General features: G+C 43.5%; 2 protein-coding genes across 3 annotated transcripts in view; one reads left to right on the top strand and one right to left on the bottom strand.

Moving 5' to 3' along the window:
• Positions 1-787: 787 nt before the first annotated feature.
• LOC311222791 (large ribosomal subunit protein uL18) lies at positions 788-15,098 on the top strand. The gene is made up of 8 exons (XM_084307416.1): positions 788-911; positions 1,430-1,499; positions 1,612-1,727; positions 1,849-1,983; positions 2,522-2,724; positions 7,700-7,877; positions 12,758-12,846; positions 14,921-15,098. Exons 1-8 carry the CDS (start codon positions 909-911, stop codon positions 15,018-15,020), a joined length of 894 nt encoding a protein of 297 aa, XP_084163542.1. The 5' UTR covers positions 788-908; the 3' UTR covers positions 15,021-15,098.
• Positions 15,099-17,407: 2,309 nt separating this feature from the next.
• The window catches only part of dipk1ab (divergent protein kinase domain 1Ab), a gene marked incomplete at its 3' end in the record, with an annotated part of 30,181 nt that continues 29,083 nt past the window's right edge, over positions 17,408-18,505 (bottom strand). For both annotated transcript variants that reach the window (XM_084309319.1, XM_084309320.1), the window contains one exon: positions 17,408-18,220. In XM_084309319.1, the coding sequence (XP_084165445.1) occupies positions 17,408-18,220 (813 nt within the window). The remainder of the gene's footprint in view (positions 18,221-18,505) is intronic.

The following is an 18,505-nucleotide window of genomic DNA, read 5'->3' as shown; positions in this document are numbered from 1 at the left end:
ATAAATGTGCCAACACCCACAGTCTTGGCTCTCATCTATATTAGTTTGGTAGAGACTTATCATGGTCATCATGGTCAAGGTCAAGACTGAACTTAACTGAATTCTTTGAATAAAATATTCTTTTGTTCAATATTCTTCTGTTGGCCTGCGAAGGAAAAGCGCATGTGGCTTGACTGGGCTGTGTGTCAGACAAGTTTCTAAGAGCTCCTTATTATACAAGGTAAATCCTAAAATAGCTTTGTGTGAACAGAGAAATACTAATAGTGCTTAGTTCTGTTGGTGAGGCGATGAATGGAAATATCTGTGACTTGAATATTAGGCCTTAGGCTATGGGTTAAGTTCAGAATGTTGGACTCCTAGCTTTATCTCTAAGTAGTCTATCTCTAAGTCATGGAGCCACGCTTTTGTCTGTACAAGCCCTGAAATAAATGCTGAAACCTTGTTTTGGTTTGTTTGATTGCTCTTTACAGTGGCCCATTAACGTTATATTTGTTTTGTGGCTAATTAAGGATTCTGAACTTACCCTTTATCAAATTAAAAACAAGCCAAAAAAAGGCAAATGTGGTATTTTGAATTACGACACCATTGCACAGTAGCAACTATTAGGTGTGTTGGTTAGTCAAGTTGGAGGAAGAGAGGTGTAATAATAATAATTAAAAAAGGTAATAATAATCAATTAATTCATTACCCAATCAATGAATCAACACATACATTATTTTAGATAGATAACCCCAGTTCAGTAGGGGGCAGGCTAAGAATTTGCCTGCAGTATGGCGTCTCTGCTGCTCATCCTGCGCCACGGTATTTACAGAGCATGCGCACGAGCTTCTTCCTTTTTCCAGTGCAGCGGAGTCCAATCCCTAGTCTTGGCTCCGGGTCCCTGTTAGGGAGACAGAAAAGACTGCAAAATGGTTTGTAAACCGTCAAAATATGTACCTCCATCCATGTATAAGACATATATGTTGCATTCTGTGTGATCACATGTCGGAAAACACTTTATTTATCTTTGGATGAAGGTGGATTGTGTCAGGCTAATGTTCACTGGGGTCTACTCAAACGTGGCATAATGTCCGCTTCCATGAATGCATTGTTTCCCAGAGTTATTTTCCAACTTTCAGATGTACGCGGAGAAGGAAAACCCTTGCGTGTTATTGTCCCCCTTACTTCGTTCGTGTACAGCTTGCTGTCAAACTCTTCGTTAAACGTCAAACCCGGTTAGCCACCATGCTAACCCGGCTCATTGATTTGTATTGCTGTAGGGTGCAGCTTTGCTAACAAGTTCTAGGTCTTTGACAGTCAGTGACAGTCGCGGCTACGTGTCACAAAGCGCCCCCGATCCAAAGTGAATATTGTGTTCTCAACGTCATGCTCTTGACTTGCTGTATGCTGTTGACGTGCTACATGCTGAACGGATGCGTGGTGTCTCCAGGGTTTTGTAAAAGTGGTGAAGAATAAGGCCTACTTCAAAAGGTACCAGGTGAAGTTCAGGAGGAGGAGGGGTAAGGGATGCCTTTACTACAGTAGTCTTTTCATATTCTAACGTTGTAAGTGTTCCCAACCTGACTAGCTGTCATAATGTTTTAAACCTGATTTTCACCTGTTAATTTACAGAGGGAAAGACCGACTACTTTGCACGTAAGCGCCTCGTCGTCCAGGATAAGAACAAGTACAACACACCCAAGTACAGGATGATTGTACGTTTCTCCAACAGGGACATTGTCTGCCAGGTGAGTAGTAGTAACAATGGCGGTGACGAGGCCACTCGACGTGGACACTGGACAGACCCGAGGTTACGAAGCGCACCCACTTGTCTCATTCATGGTTATTTGTGGTTTTGTCACCTTCCAGGTCGCCTACGCCAAGATCGAAGGAGACATGATTGTGTGCGCGGCCTACTCCCACGAGTTGCCCAAGTACGGAATCAAATGTGGTCTGACGAACTACGCGGCCGCCTACTGCACTGGTCTGCTCATGGCTCGCAGAGTAAGTTACCTCTCGACCGAAAAGACTTCTGCCCCTCTTTCTCCCTATCGGGCCTTTTCAGCTCATTCCTTTAGTTGGAAGTGTGCCCAAACATGGACGTATTCAGTTAATCTAACTCCAGAGCAAGTTCTCGTCCATGAAGGGTGATTTTAAAAAGTGGTGGTTTAGTTGTCATGCGTATTTGGGTGGTTTGTAGAGGCAGGAAATGTCCCTTTTTAGTTTCTCTCACAGCCCTAGCGGTATCTTTTTGAATATCATGATGATCCATAGTCTATTTCTATCGTCGCAGACATCTTGGTATGCAAACATGCACTACTATGCACTCAGTGTAACACTTAAGTTAGACACCATTTTCTCACAATTTGTAAGTCGCTTTGGATGAAAGTGTCGGCTAAATGTAAACATGTGCTTATACCCAGATGAGTGGTACTCGTTGAATGACTACTATGGCCAATTGTCTACATATTGGTAGGAAAGATGTGACGACGTCATGAGAATGCTACGAATACACTGAAATGTTTTTTTTGTCTGCCCTCAGCTGCTGCACAAGTTTGGCCTGGACACCGTGTACGAAGGCCAGGTTGAGGTGACGGGCGATGAGTTCAACGTGGAGAGCGTTGACGGTCAGCCAGGCGCATTCACCTGCTACCTGGACGCTGGACTTGCCAGAACCACTACAGGCAACAAGGTGTTCGGAGCTCTCAAGGGGGCTGTGGACGGTGGCCTGTCTATTCCCCACAGGTAAGTCCTCCCTTCAGACACCCCCCACGTGCTTGGACTTTATGTGTACTGCTTCCACTTGGTCCTCTGGGAACTCTGAAGGTCCGAGTTAGGGAATTCTGTGACTCGTTTCATCCTTTCTGCATAGGTTCACGTCGCATTGGCAAAGTCTAAAGTAAATGATTTGATGATACACAGAAGCCAGGGGAGGAAATTAGGCCACTTTACTGGCCAAATGCTAGTATTTTTTACGTTTGGCTGGTAAAAAAAATCAGATACCCGCCAGTTGGCTGGTAAGCCAAAAAGTTAGTTTCCTCCCCTGCTGGCGAGTATACAAAAAAATAAAACATTCTGCAATCACTGCACTGGCAAACGGTGCGCGTCTTCTGAGTGTTCACTTTAGTTGACAGTGCCACGAGAGCACTGCACAAGACCACCCGCGGACATATAATGTTTAATAAACGTTTGCGCAGTACTGGCCAACCCGCGGACATATAATAATAAAAGTCCTGCGGTACTAGGCTAGCCATCAGGAGCACTCGCAAACAGATAACGTTAAACACAGCAGAAGATGGAAAACAGACAGACTGACCAACGGGGAACTGCATCCAACCCTAGCACAACCCTCGAGTATAAGTTACTAAGGACACATTTAAATCACAGAGGTGTAATGTTAGTCTACTGGAACTGTATACAGTGGTTAGCTTCTAGTTAGCGTTTTAGCTATAGTGTGCTCAAAGCAGCCAGCTAGGTGTATCTGTTATGACTATAATGTTTCCAAAAAAGCACCGGACTACGACGTAAGGTTAGACATTTTATTTCATGCTCAAAAGCCCCTGGCTTGCACATCGCAGTCACGAAAGGGGCTAGCTCAACCAGTGCACTGTGCACAACAGCACACCAACCCAACTGACGTTACCACAACACTTGACGGTACTTCACAGCACTGTCGTAAGACCACCGTGCTGTCTTAAAGGCACAGTGTGCCTACCCAGATGCATACACAACATTGACGCGGCTTGACATACAAAGAAGTAATTATCACAATTAGCGATTTTTTTTGTCTGGTAAAAAATCTGTTTGGCTGGTAAAAAAAATCAGATACTCGCCAGTTGGCTGGTAAGCCAAAAAGTTAGTTTCCTCCCCTGACAGAAGCTGTGGCTGAACTAGCTAATGCTGGCACCGATCAAAAGGCATTGCCTACTCGGGTATCAACGTTTACTCTGACCTTTTGGATCTCGTTTATCCAACTTGTTAGGCCATTCATCTGCTATTTACGGGTCAACACTCAACACCACATGAAAATGGCCAATCGGACACTGTTCTACCTGCTGTTCTGTCCCCCAGTGGAATGCAGCCCCCTGATTGGTTCCTGTAGTTGATGACATGATATGGAAAAACACTAATGGTGTTTAGTGCAGCGAACATAGCCATGAGTGCAGTTTACAGCAGAAATGGACTCTGAACAACAATTAAATTAGTACTTTTCTCTGCAGAAAATACATTCTACTGACGAGATTACTTTTCACTGTTCCAACTGTGGCCTGCATTTGTTAGTTGATTGGCTGAAGGAGTTTGTCTGTCGAGGCAACTACTCCCGCCCACTGAAATTGTTTTAGGTGGCTAAATGTCCAGGCTTGGTTTATGGTAGCAAATGAGCCTGGCTTCCAGACTAGGAGAACTTGAGTATTGCTCTGAATTGAGGTGTCTACCATTTTGAAAATTCTGATGCCAACTCAACTATGATGGCTGGCCCTAATGGTTGAAGTCACTAAAAGTTATATCTGTCTATTAACAGAAAATATTAATTTGAGAATGTATTCTTAACGCAGAGTGCCACGCCCCTTCCGGGAAGTGACCCCTTCCTTGCCGTCCATTAACCCCATGTAAACGTAGTTGTAGTTTGTAGAGCTAAACCTATATTTTATATTATATCTATTGGTCTAATAATAACTCAGTCGAGTCCAGTGAGTTGCTTCTGGTCAACGTGCAAAAAACAGATTATTTTTAATCAGTTTTATACCATTTTGAATATGAATATAGTTTGGTTGCTTCTGAGTAATTCCAGGGAAAAAGACACAAACAGCATTTTTGTGTAATTCAATAAACACGTCATTTTTCGCCTGATTATTGGATCTTCCTGAAATCACTGCTAGATCATTATTATTATCCTTCCTCGTGCACGCATGCAATGTGGTTTAGACCGGCACGCCACCCACCCCCCTCCTGCAAACAGCCATACACATAAAACACGGATAGCTTCAATCGCCGTAGAAATAAATATCGGATCAACGCAAGCTTTCATATATAGTGTCCATACCTGGTCTCTGATGTAATGCAAAAAAAAGAATCCAATTATCATCGCCATTCCAGTTATCCACAACGATCCGGTCTCCGACGTTGTTGGGCATTGCGAGGGTGGTATAAGACCGTCTGCCAGCTCGGACACATTCAGTACAGCATGCGCCCTGCTGAATTATGAATGGTAATAGCGAATAAAATAAATACTGTGAGAAAAACGTAGATCTACGTTAGGATTTTATCGATACTACTACTCTTATCGATACTGCTTAACGGTTCGGTACTTTATCAATACTCTTATCGGTTCTTTTAGATTATTATTTAAATATTAAAAATGTATAAAACTATATATTTACACTATTTGAACGGCTTAAGGCTACCGTATATCTGTACTTGATGTTTGTTGTGTTGCATATTTGAAATAAAACTTCAATCAAATCAAACCCCCCCTCTTAGAAAACAAACCTGTGTTTAACCTGGCCATCTATAAAACATGCTAAAACTGAAACAAATACCTAATTTAACGTAACATTTTCAACAACGGAACAGATTGCTGCTAATTAAACACTTCATGTAGACGGAGTAACGTTACCGTTATGTCGAGTTCATACGTGTAGTGTAGTATGACCTTGACATAACGTTAACATTACTCCGTTTCTAGTGTTGCTGGATGGTACACTCTGTTATAGGGCTGTCTTAAATACTTCGAAGCTTCGTTCGATGGGCATGGGATTCGAATACGAAAATAAATCGATTATAAAAAAATATATATATTCACTGTTAAAATAATGTGCCTGATGTCAAACTGCCTCATTCTTTCAGTTTTTGCATGACTACGTCCTTGAGAATAACTGAAAAGTTGGATTATCTTTAGGCTAAATATCTTATGCGGATGTATATGGTATTTTTGGAGTGTTACATAAAAAAAACCACGTATTGAACCGAACCGTTCCACCCCTAGTACTACCCCTAATGCTGGGGACACACCAGAGCGCCATTCTGGTGCGAGCAAGAGCCTGGCTGTCCACACACCAGACGCTCTTATCTCTGTGCCTGTCCAATCACGCGTAGAGGCGCTTGCGACGCGCAGAGACTGTCCGATCGGTTAACATCGTCGCCCAAAAGCAAACTGGCTGCTTCCTGGCACTTCAGCGTCCGGTCCCTGCCATAACTTCTAGTGGATTCCTCATTTTGACCAAGAATGAGTTTAACCTAGCTGGCTGTCTAGTGTTGGGCAATACCTTGTTGAGCCTTAATTCATATTCTTGTTGCCTTTAGTTTCACTTCCTCGAGCTGTGAATAGGCATGCTGTAACTATTTTAACAGATTTAATTTGTGCTTTATATGGACCTTGTGCCTCAAAATGTGAATTGTAATTATGACATCTTTACTGCCGAAATGAGCTACAGAATTCCCTTGGACACAAATACTATAAATTAGGGGTGCACGATATAGATTTTTTGAACCAGATACCTTTATGCTCCTCAAGGCCGATACCGATAACCGATATTTATTGTATTATATATATTTTTTTAAATGTATATTTACTATGTTCCTATAGTTTTGACCTAACCAGATTTATCATGACATGAGCGTTACTACTATAAACAAAGCCAAGACAACAGTTTTGACTGATAAAAGTGACTTTATTTTTTCAAATAAATATAATTTGAATCAGAAAATTCACAATCCGTCAATAACTTATAATAAATAGATCCAACCTAACAAGTCGCCTGCAACATCACCACCGCTACGATGTTGTGTTAAAAAGCCTACGACGACGTGCGAGCAGCTAAAGCTGCTGTGAATCCAAAGCCAGCTACAAAGGAACCCGCAGCGCTTGTACCTATTGACGAGGCGTTTGCTAAATTAAAGAAGTTTGACAGAAATGACCCAAGGGCTCAAGCCGCTAGCTTTTAAGCAGTGCTTGGTGGTGCAAATTAACCTGGCTACTACGGAGCAATAAGTGACTGCGTATTCAACCAAGGGTTGCATCAGTCATAAAGGGGGCTAGATTTGCAGCAGCTTTAGCTGCTCGCACGTCGTTGTAGGCTTTTAACACAATAACACACCATCGTAGCGGTGGTGATGTTGCAGGTGACTTGTTAGGTTGGATGTATTATAAGTTGTTGCCCTTTTCCCCTCCTCGTGGAACTTCTGCATTGCATTTGTTACAAATAGCAAGCAAACTTTTTCCCTCTGAAACTATTCCCACACTACTGACGCCATCTTTGTTTACATCCGTGCTGCTTCTGAAACTTACGTGGCTACGTCACAGCCAAGAAAGGGAGCGCTGGATTTGTGTAAAACGCCCTCTTCCTAAACCACACGCTATCAGTCGTACCACAGTACTGGCAAAACGAGAGTACAGTAAAAACAAACTCCATTCATCCCAATTCACCCACACCGCATTTTATTTTTTTACCAAAAAATATATTATATTATCAGAGCTATCGATAACGTTATCGGGATGTCATAATTGCTGATATCGGCCCGATAATTATCGTGCATCCCTACTATAAATCATAAATGCGTAATGCAATTTCCTGTACACAAACAACATTGCCTTGCATTGAAACTAAAACGATACAATGTCATAAACGCTCAATCATCTCTTAATTGTAATGCCCCACCTTTTGCAACTATGTTGACACTCCCATCAACGGTAATGTATGATATCTCTGCATGGTTTCAGCACCAAGCGTTTCCCAGGGTATGACACAGAGAGCAAGGAGTTCAACGCTGAGGTCCACCGCAAGCACATCATGGGCGTGAATGTGTCGGAGTACATGAGCTACCTGCTGGAGGATGATGAGGACGCCTACAAGAAGCAGTTCTCCCGCTTCATCAAGAACGGAGTTGCTCCCGATGCCGTGAGTCCCCTTTATCCTCCGATTAACCCTTTAACTACCAAATGATTAACCCGTTCACTACCACACTACAGACGGTTAACCCTTTCACTACCACACTACAGACGGTTAACCCTTTCACTACCACACTAGACGGTTACAGTCTGTAGTGAAAGGTTAACCTTCTGTAGTGTGGCGGTGAAAGGGTTAAAAGTGGAATCTGTAATGGCATCAACGGCGACCTCTAGGGGGAACCTTTTTTGGTCTTTCGTGTGGTTTGGAGTATAGTAACTAACTTATTATACTGTGCATTTCTCCAGACCTCTCTTGGCAGAGTCTGAGGTGCGGCCAGGCAACCCCTCCCCTATAACCACTGAAATCGAACTCACACATCATGACAAAAAATGTCAACAAAGTAGAGTAACCATGTTGTCTTTTGCAGAGGTTGCCGTATGAAGTGTTAAAAAAACATGTTCATTGTGTTGCCTCGCGTATGGTTGTATCTGTGTACCAGCACAGGCCAAAATATCTTTACACCCATGCAGTGCAACGCACTGGAGTGGGTATTGCAATCACCTACCGTTCTGATCCCATTTGGATGAAACATCGCACATAGGCTGACGTCATGCTAATGACCTGCATTCTAGAATATTTTTCAAATCAATGACTAGTATTTTATTTAAATCTCTTTCTGTCATTGTCCAGATTCTGTGTAAAGTTACACCTTTTGAACGCAAGAGGGCGATGCTACACAGGTTGCTGCTTGGAGCCATTATTCTACATATAACTGCTCTCGCTCTCTTGTATGGCCACTGACTGAACAAGGGCTCGGATGTTTCATGTACTAGCCGAAAAATACCGTTTCCCAGCTAATCCTAGTATGATCTATGCATGCACTAAATTTATTTTTTCCTCTGCAAATCTTCAGAGTACTGTGATTGTGTTAGGTAACGTTGTATTTCAAGGTAAAGTATTTGGAATTTTTGCTACTTGGCCAAACAAGATGGCTGGTAAAGTAGGTGGGCAGAAGGCAGTCTCCGGAGGAGAGAATCCAAACAGATTTTTCTTTTTGCATTATCAAGTGCACTGCTGTGTTTTTATAAACAGCGGATGTCCCAGTGGTTCAGTGAGAGAGCAGTGAGCACAGCTGTCGAGACATAACTTCCAGTCGAGGTCAACTATGACTTGTGCTGTGACGGGAACTAAATATCTCCATAACAATGTTAAAGCTGATGACTGATGGGTAGGATTTTGCTCACTTGCGCGCCTGAGGCCATCCGAGTGCCCTTGTAGTTATCCTGTGTTTTTGGATGAAGCTCTATTCTCTCTCCCCGGGATGTTTGTCCCGTCACACTGCACACAGGAGCAGGCGCCCTATTTCCGTCCACTTGAGTATCATCGATGTTTACTTATTTCCAGCTTGACCGCTTTCATCATAAAACCGACGTTCCATTGGTCCTCTGCAATGAAGTGGAGGTTAAAATCAACGCCACTCCCATAATCTCACTCCCATTAATGAAAGGTATAGATTAAGATTCAATTCAAATGAAACATTTTGATCCGACCATGCTCTCAATTGTCAAATAGTCTCTGGTTAATCTTGCCCAAAATACATCTCTCCACAGAAGCGAACAATTTGCATGCTATTTTGTTGAGTCTTCAATTCAGAATGATTGCGTCCCCATCCCTGGCTTTTTTTGCTTCCCATCCCTGGACTGAAGGAATGATTATATATCCATGACTTGGAGAGAAAGATGTTAATTGCAGAGATTATCTCTTGATCACTTCATAGCTAACAGACTGTGGGACAGTCTTTTCCCTTTCATGTTCTTTTTTTTTTTTTTTTTTTCAGCAGTGTTGCACTTTTTAGAGCATTCAGTGACTGTTCACATCCTATATTTTGCACAGTTAATATCTACCATTTTACCACTCAGTTAATTCAGTGTTGATGGCTAGTCGCAGGGGCAAAGCAGCATGAGCCCCTTTCAATGTGACTACAGGGCCCAGCCGGTAGATGACGCATGGGGGCAGCTCAACAGTCCTCAGTTGGCTCTGAAAGTGTCTGCAAACAAAGCAACCGCCCTAATCTGGAGAAATGAGTGAGGCTGGTTTGAGCTACGTCAGCCCATGTCATAGACTTCAGCACGTTGCACAGTAGCCTCGAAACGACCACATTTGACTTGGTAGTGTTGTTGTTTTCTGTCGAGATGAAACTCTTACTCAGACTAAAATGTAGATCCATTGTATGGCCGTCTTGAATGCTTCAAATGTTTACCGGTAATTGCTGCCATGGTAATTGTGCCAAAAAATGCTTTCGTATGCTTTTTTTAACCAGTCCTGAAACGTGCCTACATAAGCATATAGAAATGATAATCCATTAACTCATATTTTGTGCCAATATTTTGAGATGGTGCTGTTCTTTATTTTTTGTGCAGAGAATATACTATGTAGCGGTTTTATCTTGGATAATACCTAGGGATGTCCCGATCACGTGATTTTCCAAATCAGCAAAAAGAAATCTGCAATTTCTTTTATTTTATTTATTTTTTTTAATCCACTTTTTCTTTTATCCACTTTCTCCCATTTTCTATATTTTTCTCCCATCCCAATTTCGTATCATCCAATTCAACCCTCCCCTGTCACGGACGCTGTTTCTTGCCTCCCACAAGCCGGCTGCAATGTGGACTAAGTCATACATAGCACGAGTCCCCTCCGGTACTTGAGGTAACAGCAGTCGCATCTTTTCACCTGCGCAGCTCGATCTCTGTGGCGAGGAGTAACGCGTGGGAGGCTCACGCTGCCCCCGACACTTCCTGATTCTACTGCGCAGGCGCACCAACCGACCTGTAGGAGTCGCTGTCCACAACGCCCGATCCCCACCCATCAGTTTCCCACCCCCTAATACGGCCAATGTGTATTAGTACGGACGACCAGCTAAACTGAAAGCAAATGTGGAGCGCTGTGCTCGAACAGCGTCTCCAGCATTTCGTGGCGAGCGCCTTGCCCACTACGCCACGTAGTCTCACCAATTTCTTTTATTTTGAATTTTTTTTTATTCAACAAACATGACCATGTTCACGTCTTAAACTCATACTGAGGCCTTAGTTTTGGTTTTAAATTGCATATCATTAATTTATTTATTGTCACACAGAGCAGAAGAATTTTGCCAAAACAAACCAATAGTATCTAGCTGCAGAACGGCAGACCAGCCAAACTCTCAGACCCAAATTTAATTTTTTTTTTTTTTTTTATCCCAATTTCTCACATTACATTCACCCTGAATGTTGACGTTATCCAGGTGAAAAGTAGCGAGGCATTGCAATCCTTGACATAAATCATTTCATGTATAATTAAATCAAAGGAAATGCGTTTGGGTCTGAGAGTGTGGCTGGTCTATTGGTTTGTTTTGGCAAAATTCTTCTGTGTGACAATAAATAAATTAATGATGATATGCAATTTGAAACCAAAACTAAGGCCTCAGTATGAGTTTAAGACGTGAACATGGTCATGATTTTTTTTTTTTTTTTTTTTGATCGGATCGGGAAAGATCGGTATCGGTAGATACTCAAAATCACATGATCGGGATCGGATCGGGTGCAAAAAAACGTGATTGGGACATCCCTAATAATACCTTTTATACTGATTTTTACTAGCTTCCAGGAGTAAGTAGGCTAATCCAGCCTTACTCTGCACTAAGGAGGCAACGTGACTTATCTTCAAAGCTCTATAAAATATACAAACCTCATTCATGCCACAGTAACGCAATAGATATCTTGCAGCAAACGACTTGAGATGCATAATGGTGTCGAGTTGGAAATGCTTGACCACAAAGTTGAGTCATTAAGCACTCATGAAGCGCAATAACACTTGACGCATGGAATATGCAGGGAGTAGTTCCTCCTGCGATGCAACAGCACTAAAACTGACTGGACGCTAAGGGACCGTTGCGAAGTGCACACTGAAGATTTTGAAATGGAATATTATCAAATTGATTTGTAAAGCCTGAAATCACAAGGTAATGGGCTGTACAAGTCGTCTTTTAAACGAGTCGAGAAGAAACATCACAATAAATCTCGAACAAAACACTCAGACATTCCCCAATGAAGATGAGGAAAAACTCACTAAACCTAGCGATAGGAAAAAAAGCACCACAGGTGATGTAGAGGAGAGAAACCTCTGAGCCGTTCAAAGGGGGATCCCCCAACTTGTTGGGGATAATATAGTGTTGCTATGGGTGGAGAATAAAACGGGAGAATAGTTGGTATGTATAGATACAATTATTCAAAACATCGGTTTGGTCATAGCGACCCTCAACAGACATTGAAGTGAACGGTCACTTCTGCATTCCATACCATGCATTGCATCAAACTTGACCAATATGGCGGTGAAGTGAATAAGGTCAATTATTCAAAACTGACTAGGAGGGAATGAAATTGACCCAGAACAAAGCGGAAATGAGCAAGAAGCTGCTATAAAAGCTCTCATAACTACTAAATAAACAGCAAAGTTGAGATGGAACTAGAAGAGCACTCTTGACTGTGTAGCCTAGTGCACATATTAAGGAATTGATGTCCCTGGCATGCAGTCGACCTAAGTAAGTTTGATCCAGATTGGATCAGAACCGTGAGAACTATGGCTGGTGCACAGTGTTCACGAAAAAAACCTTTGCAGTGCTCTGTGCGTGCGGGCGGGTGTAATAACCTTGGTAATCAGGTTTTCTGTGATTTCTTTTTAATTTAATCGCCAATCCTGCTATTGCTAATTCCTGGAATGATTGGCTGGTGATTGATGGAAGACATATTTGTATGTAATTTGACTCTTGGGGCATAATCTGAATATTGAGTGTGTAGCCCCAGAGGCTGTTTTTGAACGTAATATTAACCGTTGTAATTTTTTTTTCTCAGCTTGAGGGATTGTACAAAACGGCTCACTCTATGATCCGCGAGAATCCAGTCCATGAAAAGAAGCCCCTCAAAGAGGTCAAGAAGAAGAGGTAAGAAATGAACTGAAGTTAACCCTTTCACTGCCACACTACAAAATGGTTCACTACCACTACAGAAGTAACCTTTCACAACCACACTACAGACTGTTAACCATCTGATGATAGGGTTAATCTGCATACGACATACAGAACTACTTTAAATACCCATCCAGGTAAACCATTAGGGGGGTTTTAAGATGCCATGTCGAGTTTTCTGGAAATTGCTGTCTTGAAGATGTGGGCTGTGTTCCATTCCAAAGGGGTCATCCCTGAGCCCTTGCCAAGTGCTTCACACTTTCCCTGATAAGTGGTCTCAATATTTTTGTCCTCCTCCCTAAGGTTTCTGGGTAAACCTTTTGTAATGAGAAACTGCAGGGTTCAGATAGATGTAGTGGAGTAAAAAGTAGGACATGTAGTAAAAGTACAAAGGTCTCCAAAAATGAAATTACTTGTACAGCCTCATAATTGTACTTAACACCTTGTTGGTGTATAACGTACATTTCTGTTTGGTCGTTTTCCTGTGGCCATTGGTTTTGTGAGCTCTCTGGAAAGTGAGTAATGCAGACAGGGCTGGGTAGTTGAAGTACGCAGCAGGCTACATTAGATGAGATTAGCTTTTTGTTTGCAAGTCAAACTCGGAAGTCATGCTTCCAGTGCTGTGTGGGGTTGAGTGGGAATAACGATGATGATATTGGTCACAATATTTAGTCATTTTGAGTCAGGAAATACACATTGAGAGTAACTGCAAAATGTATCAAGCTGCTACCATGCAGTAAAACCAGCCCTGCTGCACAGATGCACTGACTTCTCTTTGGTGGTAAACTCACTAAATCAAACTAACTAATGTAAAATACCTGCCCTACAGGTTGGAAGCATTTAATCTTAAAGAAAACTGTACTCTGCCTATTATTGAATATGTATTTTTAAGTTTTAATTTCCTCGTTGAGCTGCCTGGCTTGCTCTCCCCAAAAGGTTTTTGAATGTGTAGGCATGAGTACATTGATGACTTGTATTACCCCTAAACAATGCAAATGTTCAGAAAATAGCCGCTGTTCCCCTTAACACTTTCTATGCCGGCCGTGTTTTCCTTTTTACCCCCTTGAATGCCGCCACCCACTTCAATGTTAGCGTTAAAAACGCATAATCTATGTTTAAAATTGTGGCTATGTGTCTAATCTGCCCGTCGCTTATCAATGACTTGTTTGCAGTCAACATTGTCCAAATGGATTGTTTTTTAATCGGTTCATATCCTTTTTATAGCATTTCGAAAAGCTATCGTTCGCTCTGACATTTCCGGAAAATAGAAAGATTCTCCCATAAACGGCATTTATTGGAATATTCTCGAATACACTAGACACGTTGTCATTTGTCTGCCTATTTATGAATTGTTTTCAAATAAACGCTAGATTATCGATAGTATGTGTACTTATGCACGCTATAGAAGCGACCTGAGAAATCAATTCTCATTTCCTCAACATCACACACACATACACATACAGGGACACGCTGTTATCTCAGTGACTACAGCTCTGATTATCCTAAAACTGGTAACATAAGACTCCTTACCTTAGATCAGATGTTCTCCAAAAAGATTATTCCAATTCCTGATCTCTATTCCAAATATCGATCGTGTTTATTGATTGATTATTGGCTGCTGTAAATATATATTCCACGCTGCTTTCCAACTCGTGATCACTTCCCTCATCATCGGATCCCTCGCCAGCATAATGGAGCCAGTTGGCTCCCCCCACACAGATCCGCCACAGATCCACCAGTCTAATCGAATGGCCTGCAGTTACACAGGGATAGACGATAGGGGGCGGTATTTTCCCATCTGAGCTTCTAGAGGGTCTGCTGTACCAACGGGAGACTCGGTTGATGAAATATGAATTCAGATCGCTAATAAAAAAATCAAAACTACAATTCGCGCCGTCGGCACTCGACGGGGGGCATGATAAGACGACAATACACGTCGCTGGCACTCAAAGTGTTAAGGTCACTATCAAGCAAACTCGTAATCCAAACAGTTTTTTTCTCAACTGATGTTTTTTGCCCAGCTTATTCATAGTGTCCTTGTTTGTTCTAGGTGGAACCGTGCCAAGCTCACTCTGGCCCAGAGGAAGGACCGGGTCGCCCAGAAGAAAGCCAGTTTCCTCCGGGCTCAGGAACAGGTGGCGGATGATTAAAATGTCTGCCTACTCGCGTCCTAAAGATGGAGACAAAATGCTTTGTTCTAATAAATCAATTGAAAAAGATTCAAACTTTCTGTGCTTCCTCGTTTGATGTATACAGTACCGTCACATGTTTGGACACACCTTCTCCTTCAGTTCAATGAGAAAGTATTCAATCTTTTGACTGGTACCGTCTATCCCATAATGCATAGTATTTATTCCATTACATCATCTTGGAAGGGGTGAAAATCTGATATTAACTTTGGAGGGGACAATTACATTACATTTTCTCAAGAGCAATTCCTGAGGGGGACGCAAAGTAGTGCTACTTTGTAATATGTTAAATGTATATTGAGGGACCATAATTACTACTACTGGATAATTGATAGGTAGTTAACTGAAGGGTTCTCCCAACTTGTTAAAATGTTTACATTGTCATTACATTGATTTTCTTTTGCACTTTGTGATGGATTAAATTAATTGCTATTATAGAGCCACACCAAAGCAAACGTTTTAGGGATTCTATGACCACCTTGTCTTTAAACATGACACTACCATCAAGTGACATCAGGATGATAAAATGGCACTCACCAAAGCTGTGGGCTCACTTATCGATTTCTTTGGGCATCTCACTTGGATTTCCCCACAATAGAGGGGATAGCCCCGTTCATGCTATTGGGAGGCAGTTGATCAAACCATTGTGAGGCAAAGGGCGGGGGATCGCAATCTTTAACTCACGATTAAGTGTCTAAAATCGGCACATGTGTTATTGCGTATTATTGAAATTACATAGTTCATATAATTTCTCAGGATGGGGGGGGTCGTGTCCCCTCGTGGGATTTCCGCCTATGCTTGGAAGGCAACCCGGGTATCGTAAGGGGTTGGTCATCAATGAATCACAACTGTGGTCAATGAGCTGAGGAAATGCATGATGCATCATGGGAATGAGTTTATTTTGGCAGGTAGTTGTACAGTGTTCATAATCCTAACACTTGATGGCGCTATCGGCTCATCTCTGGGCAGATGACCAATCACTCGATTGGTGAAGTCGACTTGACTCCCTTGTGGCATGCAATGAAGAAGATACTCAATTTATATTTGATGTGCAAATGTCATGCTCTTGAATCCGATGCCAAAAACTGCTGGGTGTCCGAAGTGGGACAACATTCTGGGTGATTAACTGTAGCCAACATGTACAGGATTGGGACAAAGGAAAATTTAACTGTAAACATGTCAAACTGCCCAAATTAAGGATCGTATGAAATGGACTGCATAAAACCACTGGATTCTGGCAGAATTCTGCTGTGAAGAAATTCGTTTCACCATGATGACCTGATAAATTATCTAGATTTTTCTTTCTTCAATGATTATTTCTTGAAACAAGGGAGGCGTCTTAAAGCCAGTAGAATGATCTACCAGCACAGTAAAACTATTGGCTTAACATCTTGAAATAAATTAACTGAATACAATGAGAAAATAATATTTCTGTCCAGTGTGATCCTCTGCTAATCAACTTTTTAATCATTTCCAATCTGGTATCTTTAAAAAAAAAATGTATCTACTTTTTCTCCTTTGTTTATTATTCTCCCATCCCAATTTCGTAATTCCAATTCTTCCCTCCCCTGTCTTGAACGTTGCTAGATTATGCCTCCCACTGGTTGGCTGTAGTGAGGATAGAAGCCTTGCATCACGTGTCCCCTCCGGTACACGAGGAGGCAGCCTGTCATCTTTTCACCAGACAGCGCGGACTCTCAGTGGCGAGGAGTAAAGGTGCTCCCATAGTCGAGCGGACTGTACACGGACTGGACTCTGCGGAGGTCCACTGGACTCTGAGCTTTCATAGTCGAGCGGATCTCCACGGACCAATTTCCTACATGTCTCGCACCAGTTTACACCTCGCGCCAGTTTGTGTGACACCAAGTGGGCGCCGCGGACGTCCGCGTGTCAGAAAATAGGAGCTTCGCACTTGGACTCTGCGTTGGGTCCGCTTTGAGTACCCTTTGGGTCAGCTTTGAGCCCGCGGGAGTCTGCTCCGTGTACGTTCCGCTCGACTATGGGAGCACCTTAACGTGTGGGAGGCTCACGTTGGCCCCGATACTTCCTGTTTCTGCTGTACAGGCGTCACCCAACCGACCTGTAGGAGTCGCTGTCCACAACGTCCGATCCCCACCCACCGGCTTTCCCACCCTCTAACACTGCCAATTGTGTTAGTATGACGACCGGCCAAGCCGGTAGCAACGCTGAGAGCCGGGCTCGATACCAGCATATCCTGCGTTAGTGGCGAGCGCCTTGCCCACTGCGCCACTCAGCCGCCCCCAATCTGGTATCTTTATTGTCTCTTAATATACTGAAACTGTTCAGTAGATGGGCGCAATATCCGTCTGTTGGCAGTACTTATTCGCTCATGAGTCTTTCGTGTGCGATATCTTCTTCCATAACAAAGTCTTCAGATTGTTCAGAATGAGCGAGTGTTCCATCTCCATCTGCTCCGCGGAGCCCTTCAACGCGACGCACGCGTACAGCTGCTTCTCCAGCTCCTCGCGCGTGTCGTACGGCACGCCCCGCAGGATGTAGTCCTTCAGCGCCGCGCAGGCTTTGGCCAAGTTGGGCCGCGTCACCTCCGGCGTGCAGCGGTGCTTGGTGAGGTCGCAGGAGGTGCGGCAGTCCGCCCCGTAGAGACAGTCGTCGTCCGCGTCGCAGCGCCGCTCCCTCATGTCCTCCTGGAAGCTGGCCTCGGGGACGATGAGGCGCGCGTCCGTCACCTTCAGGTCGTGGCGGTCGTTGTATCCGAAGCCGACGGCACTCACGTCGCACATGAGGAAGCTGCCGAAGGTGCCGTGGAAAACGTCCTCCACCAGCTCCAGCAGTCCGATGGAGATCTTGGCCTTGCGCGGCCAGGAAGGGGTGAACCACTGGTCCATGCTTCGGCGCAGACCCGTGGGGATCCACACCTCGATCACCCAGGGCAGGCTGATCCCGTATAACGGAGAATATGGCACCTTCTCCGTCACATACAGGTCCCCACAGAAGCCCAGGAGTTTGGGCGTGTGCTCCCTGTCCTGCAGGACCAGTGCCAGCAGGAACTCGTTGAGCTGAAGTAGAGCCCACATGGAGCGAGCCTCGGGCAGCGAGATGTGTCCGTCCTTGTTGGCGTCGGCGACAGACAGTACCAGGCCTGCCAGGTCCAACAGGTTGGCTTGGTCCCCCACCTTGGCCTGCATGGGGAAGACATGGGAGTCAATTCCACTGACTGAATTTAGGGAATAGAGACCAAACCACTTGCACCACCACCTCTCCACACACCTGCATTCTCAACCAATTAACCTCACTGCCCACTTATTTATGTCTGGCTCTCTCTCTCTCCATATCATATCACACAATCACCAGGGGTTCGATGCAGCAGCCTTGAGACATCACCTCCATCCAGAGTCTCTCCCTGGGCTTCATTATTACTGTTATTCCATTCCAGTACCGAGGTGTGTGAGATCGTCAGATATAGC

Source organism: Notolepis coatsorum (genome assembly GCF_963971535.1).
Source record: "Notolepis coatsorum genome assembly, chromosome: 2".
NCBI classification, from domain to species: Eukaryota; Metazoa; Chordata; class Actinopteri; order Aulopiformes; family Paralepididae; genus Notolepis; species Notolepis coatsorum.
The sequence above is the reverse complement of the archived record's forward strand: the minus strand, read 5'-3'. Positions and strand labels throughout refer to the sequence as shown.

What these genes read in the sequence shown, in the direction of transcription:
- LOC311222791 (XM_084307416.1), top strand. An exon ending in GTCTGCTCATGGCTCGCAGA is followed by an intron (nt 1,984 to 2,521) that starts GTAAGTTACCTC and finishes GTCTGCCCTCAG; the next exon opens with CTGCTGCACAAGTTTGGCCT. An exon ending in GGCCTGTCTATTCCCCACAG is followed by an intron (nt 2,725 to 7,699) that starts GTAAGTCCTCCC and finishes GCATGGTTTCAG; the next exon opens with CACCAAGCGTTTCCCAGGGT.